The following is a 10,241-nucleotide window of genomic DNA, read 5'->3' on the forward strand; positions in this document are numbered from 1 at the left end:
TGGAGTCATTGCAAATAGAACTGTCTATGCTGTCGTGGTTCGCACCCTGGATGACAAAAGCATCAGCCACCATGGCGAAGTCTATCAAAGAACAGTTTATGCGAGACATTGAAGAAGACTTGGGAGGAATAGAGGATTTGGGGGTTCTTCAAGGCCGTAATTGATGAGGTTTGGTAGGTCTTATATATATGTATTGAGTGTGAAAAATACACTCGCGAGATGAGATGTCCTCACTCGGCTTGTGCTGTTCTGCTATGGCGGGTGTACTCTCTCGCTCTCGCCATATTTACTTATTAGATTATTATAATTTTTTAAACCGTATTTTTTAAATTAAAATCTTATTTTGTTAGGATTTAATCAAAAGGGTCAGAGATGAATTAGGGTAGATGTCAAAAGGGCTGCACTCTTGTTGAGTTGTTGGTCAGGTTGTGTCCACTTGCTAACACCAGGGTGTAGTACCACATAACTTTTTCAATGGCATTTGATCAAAGCCAACCAATATGCCAGTCATGATTTCATTGGACTTAAATTCCCTCATCACTAGTTTCTCCAAGGAGGAGCCTGTTTTGGCTTCAAAGGCCTTGTTTATATGATTATATCTTTGATATCCATCTCCGACTGGGTAGTCGCAACACGAGTCAGAACCTCTTGATAATCTGCATTCATCATTCTCAGTTGTTTTGCAAAGAACTACTCCGGATATTGTATATGCATCGGATTACAATTCCAAGGTCCTTCCCTAATTGTTCATATTTGCTTTGCTTGATTGACCTGGGGAACTCATGGCCATAGAGTTGCTTATAAGACCCTAAAATGTCCTTTAACTTGATCAGTGTTTCTCTGCCCTGGTAGTGATATGATTGTCTTCTGGTCTATGGTTATCCCACTTTGTACTGCTTCATACAAAGTATTGGCATTACACATTGCCATGCTTATGTTCACTTTGCCGTTGTAGCTACGACCCGACTCCAAAACTGCCAGCAGAATCTAACCAGAAGTGCCAAAAAGCTAAAAGATCATAGAAGTGTGGAACCAAAATTAATTTCTTATGCAGTCATGGAGAATATTGTTACCTCTTTGAATCCACCACTGGTTTTCAGGTTCACATCCTGCTCTGTATCAGAATTACATCGAGAACAGTAGGCCTGCTTAATACACTGCAGCTTCAGGGACGTTCAGGTGCATACAATCTCAATGAAAATATTGAGATTTATGTTCCCACCATAGAGTAAGTGCCTAATAATCTCAGCATCACGTTCCTGGGGTTCACTCGTGAAGATAGGCTGCCGTCTGCAAGTATAATTGGCATAATTAAGTCATATATATGCTGTATCAAGCAACTTTGTATATTTTGTTACCAAACTTACAGCGAACATGTCTGTAAGTCTGTCCTGTTGATGAAGACCTGGACTAGCTTTTGGTTGTTGATTAATGCATTTCCTGTTTATTTCACTTGAAAGTACGAAAGTTAGAAGATAACACTTGTAACTAGAACTAAAAGCAATACCAACCCTAATAATAAAAATTGTAAGCATATCGGTTAAGTCCTGTGGTAACCATATTTCATTACCAGACAAATAACGATGAAGCATTTGGCAGTCCATTTCTAATGGCTTAGAGCTCTGAATAGAACTGCTACACATCTCCAACTTCTGGTAGAAACTAATGACGTTTCTTGAGCTGCTGCACATAGGAAAAACGTTGAGAACATTTATCTAGGGCAGAGTGGGGCTCTTCAAGTTCAAGGAATCTTACTTTTGATATGCCTTTTGTTCACAAAAGGAAGAACCTGCAGAGAGAGGAAATAAAAGACAACGTCCAAAGTGGAAGAACATTGAAAAAAAAGGAACAGATCCTTGATCCCAATATCAACCATAGTTTATTTGCACAAAGAAACATAATTAATTGCACCTAAACATATGCTAAAGCATCGTTTACCTGACAAATAATCACAATGTCAAACACAACCATATATCCCTTCAACTTAATGCAGAAAAGGGTTTGACATACAGTAATGTTGATCACTCATTGAGGCCCTTGTTGATCACTTTCACAGATGATGTCAACAAAAACATTCAGCCACATTCCATTTCAACCAATAAAGCACTCAACAGTGAGAGTGTGAGACATAAGTCAAACTGACATAACAACATATTCTTTAGCCAAGAACAAACCAAAGAAAATTCCAGACCAAGAAAACAATAAAATGCATGCCAAACAAAACAGTAATGAGGTTCTACTTATATCAATCCTACATTTACATCAGGTTGCATTTCCATCCTATTATGATCGGCTCTCAATCTGTGAAAATGTAAAGTTTGAGGCTTCAATAAGAGGATGAAAGATACCCATTGTGTAGCAAGGATGCACCCGGTAGAAAAATGGAGAAACATGAACACAGTGACAAAATCATTGAAATTGTGGCAGTCAGCCAATAATAAATGAAGCTATATCCATTGCCTAAACTTCATCTTAGAAATACCAAATGCAATAGTTCCTACTCCCCCAGAATAACTCGGTATCAGCAGCAAATAGGAGTCTTGTCCTTCAAATCGTCATTTTCCCCATGAAAAATTCTTCTTGCTGCAATTATGGATTTGCCACTAGGAGAAAGAAAAAACATCATCCATAGATTTCTCAGAAAACTTTCATCATAGACACATGATCTTCATGCATCGTCATTAAATAACTTGCAGAAAAGGGAATTATATCGTCAATTGGTGCATTATCTACAATGCTAATTCTTCAGCTGAGTATATTGCTTGATATCAGCATATCCCAATTGCTTTCTTGACAGTAGCAGAAAGCCTGTATTGCATAGAACCCAGGTGTCAAAAATCAAATAAAATAAAACTAATGTCTTTTCATTAGGAGGAAAGTAGAATCTGAAACAAAAGTGGATTTCCAACAGCGTTTGCAATGTTATCAGCTCTTAGATATAAAGATAGCTTAGAACCCAGGTGTCAGAAATCAAATAAAATAAAACTAATGTCTTTTCATTAGGAGGAAAGTAGAATCTGAAACAAAAGTGGATTTCCAACAGCGTTTGCAATGTTATCAGCTCTTAGATATAAAGATAGCATTAACCTTTGCAGATATATCATCTAGATTATTCAAACTCCATATCATGCCCAATTAATACTGGTGTTCCCAGAATAATTATTGGTATCACAAGCTTCATGTTATTCCACATATTCAGCTCTCAGCCTCTCAAATATGTTTGCAAGTGTGATGACATAAGGACACTTATTGCAAAGCTTCTGGCAAACTACATCAAGATCAATACCATTAATAGCAGAAGATTTTTTTCAGTCCCAAGTAGCATTGAGCATTCAATGCTGCAATACAGGCAATAATCCGAAAAAGCTTATTGAAGAATGGATCTTTTAGTTTAAAAGGTATTCATATTGCTATTATATTTTAAGACAATATCAAAGGAGCTAAATAAATCAATTCTTGCTTACTCATGTTAGACCTCTACCAACATTCACGAATTCCTGAGTCAATGCATTCTTCTGCATTCAAAGGGCAGGCAGTAATCCAGCCAAGCTTAAAGAAGAACATATCTTTGAGTGTAAGAGCTGTTCGTATTTCTAAGGACAAAAGAATCAATTGCCTGCTATATTCATGTCTAGAATTGCACCAACATTCACTAATTCCACAATCAAGTGATAAGTGCCATCTTGTCAGTTCCTATGGTAGTCAAGAAATGCAAGGGATCACCAATCCTATGCAACGGAAGACACATGGGACAGATACAACAGTAAAGAGCAACTATCACTTTCATTTATTATGTACGTAACTTTTCCATGAAGCCAAATTGAAGAAAAAAAATAATTGAAGCAGCAGTAAAGTAACATCATCCACGATAGATAATCATGGTTAATGCATCACCAAATGAAGGTATGGGAAGAGTTGCCATGTATCCCCTGAATCAAAAACCCAAAGCTCAAACCAACACCTACCCTCTCTCCCCCCAATCTGTCTCTCTCCACCCACTTCTACCATAATTTCTATCAAAAGTGAAAACTAAGATGGATGGGAAGGCAGAAAGTGATGTTCAAGTAAAAATGCTCCTATAAAGGTGAAAAAGAATGAGGTACTGATGTTTTAAGGTGCAATATACGTGGGGGGAAATTCACAGGAACACTAAGGAAGCTACTTGTACAGAAAACATGAAAGGTAGAAAGATTCTGAAGAGAGAAACGCAGGCCCTTTCAGGATACTTCTGCTATGACTAAAAGCTATATGTTCTTCAAAAAGAAAAAAAGAAGCTATATGTTCTCTATTATTTCAATTTATCGTAGACACTAGATATAAACTGAAAGAAAAAAGATGGAAAAAGATGGATCAAACTTTAGCATGAAGGAGTCTTAAAGAGAGATAAAGGACTGAGATTCCAGAGAGGTAAAAAAAAATAGGAACCTACTCTAAAAGAGAATAACCAGCATGTGACCTCTTTTATACCTCAAATTTTTGACAGAATTCTAACAAATACAGTTTCTCACATTTATATGATCAGGAAAACGTGACACACACTCTCTAAGGTTGGGCTGAATTTGACCAAACCTGCAGAATAATCGTGAACCACTAGTATCACTTAAAAAAAAAATTTAACCCAAGATGCTCTAGGTGAGATTAGAACCCCAAACCTCTGAGTTTCCAGCTGGTCCAAAGTTCCACAGCCTTTCCAGTGGTCTCAGGTTGGGTAGTAGAGCACAATTAATCCACAACTTTATTATGGTTCCTTTTTTTACTTGGTTTTACAAACTTTCTCTCCAAGTAACACACGAGGAAATGCATATTGAGGTGGATAGATAGCTAGATACATATGCATCGATCATACACTTTTCATAACAGAAATTTGGGAAAAAAAATGAAAACACAAGTTAAGAATGCAATTCGTTATACCTAAGACCATCATGTACCAACTATAGAGTATTTCGTTGCATCCTCTTTCCCTTTCTTGTACAAAGCAACATGCTTATGATATTCTTCCAGCTCTTTCTCTAACTTCTCAATGAACTCACTTGTATGCTCAAGTGACTGCTCGTATCTATATTTCTCTAAGGCCTGATATTTTTTGTACAAGAAAAAGTCAAAAACAAGAATGATATTGACATTTTTGCACATTAATTGACAAAATCAATGATGCAAGCGAACATGTGACCTAGTGATAGAGTTGCCTGGGTGCGATCAAGAGGTCACAGGTTCAATTCATAGTCTCTCCACATATTATGTAGGGGTAAGGTCTGTTTGTTTACCTTTTTTATTGACATAATCAATGACCCTCTTTGCAATCAAAGAATGTGAGTCCCAAGATTTACTACCAAAAATAACTTGCTTCAATGAAATGGAATTAGGTATATGTACAGAACAAAAGACCCACAAGAAATGTCAATAAAACACTAAATCTAGCTTGATTCATATTCAATCAATGGAGTGAAAACTGAAGATACTGAAAGAAATCTCTAAAAGCGAGGGAGGCATAAAGTTAGGGTTGGTTTGCCATGCATGCTTCAACTTATTTTTATTCTGTTGGTCTTAAAAAATAATGTCATTGGCAACACAATAAAAGGGGTTAATGTAAGGACAAAATTGATGCATCTAAAATACATATTAATGGTAAGGAGAGGAAAAGCTACCTTATCTTTAGACAGGGTGTTTGGAGGGGACATAACTTCTGGCTGCACATAGTTCTTCCCTCGATAGAATATAATAGTATTGTTAGGTTTTATATCAATCGCAATGCCTTTGCTCAGGCGAGTAAGCTCTTCAGCATATCCATGAATCTGCCCCGGCTTGCAAGGCTTGCAAACAACCTTCACAGTTTCATGCTTCTTCCAGTGGAGGTGCATATTGAGAACAACACCTCCAAACACCCCTCGTCTCCCAACTGGAACATAGTTTTTCTTTTTCTCACCAGTACGCTTCAGAAAATGCCTCTCCTCCTCAGATAACATTTCAGGATCCTGTGTTTCTTCAGGAACTTTGGCAATCTCAAATTTCCTCAACTTCTCAATCAACCATGCTTCCTTTCTTTTGGCCTGTTATAAAGTTGAAAAATAAGTAGATAATGAAACTACGTAAAGAACTCTTTAACGCATGGAAAATCATCAAGAGCACTTAAACAAAAGATGAACTAACAATTAAAAAAAAATTTCACCAGGAGGTCGCTGAAAAGTGTACCCTCACAATATTGCATTGGAAAAAGTTTCCCCTATCCAATTAACTTAGCCTAGAAAAGATGAAAGAAAAGGGACAAAAAGAAATTGTCCCGGCTCCCCCGCCTCTCCCAGTGAAAGTAACTCAACAGATCTTTTGTAAAGATAGAGAACCTGCCTGTCCAGGCAATGACCCAGCAATTTGCATACATATAACATACTGTGAACATATAATTGTCTGTTTCTACATTGTCATCCATAAATCAAGAAAAGAAAACAGGGAAAACCTAAAATATAGAAGCAATGAATTTCAACCATTGTTTACCATATTCCATTCTAAGTCAGGTAAAGAAGTATTATGCTCAAATGACTATGAAAATAAGGACAGCATAAAAAAATGCCAAAACCTTTTCGAGCTTGTATCGAATTCTAACTTCTGGGTTTGGAGAATTCATCTTCTTTTTCGCTTTCAGTCGGTAAAACCTGAGTTCATTCCGTTTGGCTTTCCTAGACATTTTGATCCGTTTGGTTGTTTTCTTCTTCCCATGCGTAGGAGAAGAATTCTTATCAGAAGGCTTATTAACAGAAAACCTGACAACATCTCTGTCCATACTTAACTCAATGGATGCATTGCTCATGTACCTGGCTTGGTGATTTAATCTATCAAATTTTTGCACTGATGAAAAACAAAGAGAAGTATAATATTTGCAACAAAGAGAAGTATAATATTTGCACGGTGGTGTCACAGCCCTACAGTTTCTGTGGTGTGAAGAATCGGTCATGTAATGAAGGGACTCCACGAATGGGGCCGCGATCAAGGTAGACAATTTTGTCTCATTTTGAACTAGACAATCGAATCGAATAGAGACAGAGTCCCTGCATAAAGAAAACGAAAACCCCGTCAACAATTGAACTGAAATCCATCAAAAGATAAAAGGAATTATAATAAAAAATTGAAATTTCCTTCATTTTTCTGCTCTTTCTCGGCACCCAAAGGGACCTCTTCGTTGCGCACAAATAAATGCCGAGAGAGTTAGAAATCAGTAAACAGCATCGAAGAAAGCAAACCTTTTTGTGAAAACATTGAGAAATCCGCGATTGATACGGCCTCTGATTGAAGCTACTACAGAGACCATAAATGGCTTCCAGAAAGTTTTAGGGTTTATGAGCTTCGTTTTCCTTGTTCTCTCCGGTCGATATTTCAAGTTCCCAACACCAGTACTTTGTACACAAATCACTCCGCATCTGCAGACGACGAGTCGACCGTTCGGGCGGGTATGATTGTGGATCGAGGTCAGATCCGGACCCGCGTAATTATTTTTTCAAATGCATAAATTCTGTTTTCAAATGCGTAAAGCATTAATGAAAATCATCAAGATTCATGCATAAGTAAGGTGGTAAAGTTTTGGCTAAAAATGAATATTTTTAGTTACGAGACTCAAGTTGGATTTTTTATATTGACATTTTTTATTTGCTAAACTACTTAATAAAATTTAGAAATATAGAAAATTTATGTTAAAGGGGTTTATCTTTTTTTGTGGGGAATTCTCCAAAGTATACTATTTTCATCCAATAGTGGATAATAAGTCTGGTGGAGAAAACATAAAAGTATGGTGCGATATGTCACACTTCTCAAATCATTATATGAGAATTGTATGAGGATTACACATTTAAAATTGGGATGAGGCATTCATATATTATTTTCACAAAACATGATGGCTTTTATGAAGACAAAAATGAGTACCATGAAGTATGAACTTCAAGAAATTCACAATTATAGCAAAACTCACAATGCTAGTGTATTACACAACCAGTCTCAAAATGTTATAAACAAATGAGCCATGCAAGCCCATTCCAAGGCTTGTCTACTGATCATATCATTGCCTTTATCTCCCTCATGATGTGAACTTCTGATACGGAAAATGATCATCACTGCTCACCACCAACTGTTCCTGTTCCTGAGGCTGAGGCTGAGGCTGAGGCTGAAGTTGACCAATCGTCAGACTGATCCAATGAAAAATCATCTTCATCTTCTGATTCAACATGTTTTATGTTCTCCACTTCCCTCACCACTTCTCTAATCTCTGGACGCTTGTCCGGGGACACGTCGCAGCATCGTATAGCAATCTGCAGCAGCTTCAGCATTCCAGGAGCTGCATTTCCATTCATGGTTATCTCAGAATCAAATATCTCAGCTGTCCATTCTTCTCTCACCGCTCGATGCACCCAGCTGCAGAGATCGTCACCGCTCACTCCTGATGGAGCTGAGTAGGCTGACACTTTTCCTGTTAGTAGTTCCAAAATTAGGCAACCATAGCTCCAAATATCAGATTTCTTGGATACTTTTTTCGCGGCCTGGTATTCAGGTGATCTGTAACAAACCATCCGTTGAGCTGCGATGGGAAGAGCTATTAGTGAGTTCAGACCATAATCTGATACCAAAACTCTTTCGTTCTCGTCGAGAAGAACATTTGATGATTTAAGGTTGCCATGGGGGGCGTCGTTCTGTGATGTTGCGGTCAGGTGAAGATGATCCAGGGCTCTTGCTACACCTCTAGCTACTGATAACCTTGCAGTCCATTTGAATCGAATCCGCTGATCGCTTCCTTTGCTTGCTGTTTTGTCCATGAGGAAAGAATTTGAGAGAAATTACCATGAAACACGGTTTTTATAGAGATTTAAGGATGAGAAATTACCATGAACGCGGTTAAAGAGGTTTCCTTTTTCTGCATATTTGTAAATCATCAGCTTCTCTTCCTTTGAACAATAGTAAGCAAGAAGGGACAGCAGATTAGGGTGTTTCTGTGCTGCAATTACACCCAACTGCTTCGCAAACTCTTCATCGCTCATCGGTTTCAAATCCCTTAAACGTTTCACAACGACGACAGGCTTGCCTTTCATCATTGCTTTATACGTATTCCCAAAAATCCCCATGCCTAATCCTTCTGCAGAAGCTTTCAACAGATCATCTAGCTCAAAACTCTCTTCATCATCAGTGAATGTGAGATTTTTTTTGTCACAAGCTCCTGCAACAATTATTTGCTCTCCTGAGGCTGCCATATCATGTTCTTCCCCTGCCTCATCCTCTGTTGCCAACTCAATTTCTTCCAACTCTTTGACGTTCTTTTCAGACATCATTGAATTCAGTTTCTTATATTTCTTATAGTATACAATGAGGACTATCACTACAGCTATAAGACCAACGATGTCGAAAAGCAGAAACATGAATGCAAAATCAGACAATATTTCACAAGAATTTTTCTTGCCAATATCGCTGGCTTTGCACGGATTGTCAGATGGGGGGCCGCAGAGTTCAGGATTATTGGAGTAGGAATCAGAATTCAATGATTGGAGAACTGGGGTTCTTGGGATCTCCCCGTCAAGTCTGTTACCGGAGACATTGAACTCTACCAACCTTGGCTGGTAGAATGGTGGGATTGTACCTGTTAGATTGTTGTTCTGAAGCTGCAATGACTCCAAACTATTAAGACTCAAAAGTGAAGCTGAAATGGGGCCGGAAAGCTTGTTATAGGAAAGATCAATTTTCTGCAACTTGGGATTGTAAGTAAAATTCATAACCTCACCGGATATCGAATTGTTCCTCAAGCTTAGCTGGATCAACTCAGTGAAATTAAAGAAAGCATCATCACTGACAAGTCCTTTGAGCAACATATTCTCAAGCAAGATCGCCGTGATGCGCCCGTTGAGACATTCGATGCCAAACCAAGGCACAGACTGACCGATCTGGCATTGAATGCCAGACCAGTTTCCATTCAAAAAAGGGTCATTGAAGCTATCCCTGAGAGCATTGACAGCAAAAGATTCCTTTAAGAAATTGCCATCTAAGGGAGCAGACAGAACTACATCTTGTTTCTGCAATGAAAACAGAAATACAAGCAGAGAAGCTTTTAGGATTAGAGAGAACTCCATTTTTTCATTGTCAGAGTTTTTTGGTGAAAACAAGGACAAACCAGACTATGTATGCCACAATGGAATAGAAAATGATTCTAGTGAAAATTCCATTACAGCTGCTGACAGTATATTTGTTGTTGATCGAAGAACAAAACAAGGTTGGTT

The 10,241-nt window shown here is 38.0% G+C and overlaps 2 protein-coding genes across 8 annotated transcripts; both read right to left on the reverse strand.

Moving 5' to 3' along the window:
* Positions 1-637: 637 nt before the first annotated feature.
* Positions 638-7,528, reverse strand: LOC119982480 (uncharacterized CRM domain-containing protein At3g25440, chloroplastic). 7 transcript variants are annotated; one of them, XM_038825885.1, is made up of 9 exons: positions 7,233-7,525; positions 6,572-7,040; positions 5,646-6,047; positions 4,912-5,073; positions 3,465-3,515; positions 1,571-2,808; positions 1,368-1,440; positions 1,074-1,290; positions 638-987 (listed from the first exon to the last, which is right to left on the reverse strand). In XM_038825885.1, exons 1-4 carry the CDS (start codon positions 7,298-7,300, stop codon positions 4,921-4,923), a joined length of 1,092 nt encoding a protein of 363 aa, XP_038681813.1. In that variant the 5' UTR covers positions 7,301-7,525; the 3' UTR covers positions 638-987; positions 1,074-1,290; positions 1,368-1,440; positions 1,571-2,808; positions 3,465-3,515; positions 4,912-4,920. The 7 variants fall into 7 exon arrangements, with proteins under 7 accessions (XP_038681813.1, XP_038681810.1, XP_038681812.1 ...); XM_038825882.1 differs by lacking the exon at positions 3,465-3,515 and having other exon boundaries at positions 1,571-1,680; positions 1,756-2,808; positions 7,233-7,524; XM_038825884.1 differs by lacking the exon at positions 3,465-3,515 and having other exon boundaries at positions 1,368-1,452; positions 1,571-1,680; positions 1,756-2,808; positions 7,233-7,524.
* Positions 7,529-7,826: 298 nt separating this feature from the next.
* On the reverse strand, positions 7,827-10,241 carry LOC119983107 (probable inactive receptor kinase At2g26730). The gene is made up of 2 exons (XM_038826773.1): positions 8,861-10,241; positions 7,827-8,779 (listed from the first exon to the last, which is right to left on the reverse strand). The coding sequence occupies exons 1-2, from the start codon at positions 10,092-10,094 to the stop codon at positions 8,094-8,096; spliced, it is 1,920 nt and encodes a 639-aa protein (XP_038682701.1). The 5' UTR covers positions 10,095-10,241; the 3' UTR covers positions 7,827-8,093.

This window comes from Tripterygium wilfordii, chromosome 17 (assembly GCF_013401445.1).
Source record: "Tripterygium wilfordii isolate XIE 37 chromosome 17, ASM1340144v1, whole genome shotgun sequence".
Classification (NCBI taxonomy): Eukaryota; Viridiplantae; Streptophyta; class Magnoliopsida; order Celastrales; family Celastraceae; genus Tripterygium; species Tripterygium wilfordii.

Coding starts and splice junctions, on each gene's coding strand:
- LOC119982480 (XM_038825885.1), bottom strand. CDS start 7,300: ATGGTCTCTGTAGTAGCTTCAATCAGAGGCCGTATCAATCGCGGATTT. Junction 6,048..6,571: donor TTCGATACAAGCTCGAAAAG/GTTTTGGCATTT, acceptor ACTTTATAACAG/GCCAAAAGAAAGGAAGCATG. Junction 5,074..5,645: donor ACACCCTGTCTAAAGATAAG/GTAGCTTTTCCT, acceptor AAAAAATATCAG/GCCTTAGAGAAATATAGATA.
- LOC119983107 (XM_038826773.1), bottom strand. CDS start 10,094: ATGGAGTTCTCTCTAATCCTAAAAGCTTCTCTGCTTGTATTTCTGTTT. Junction 8,780..8,860: donor CCTCTTTAACCGCGTTCATG/GTAATTTCTCAT, acceptor TGGACAAAACAG/CAAGCAAAGGAAGCGATCAG.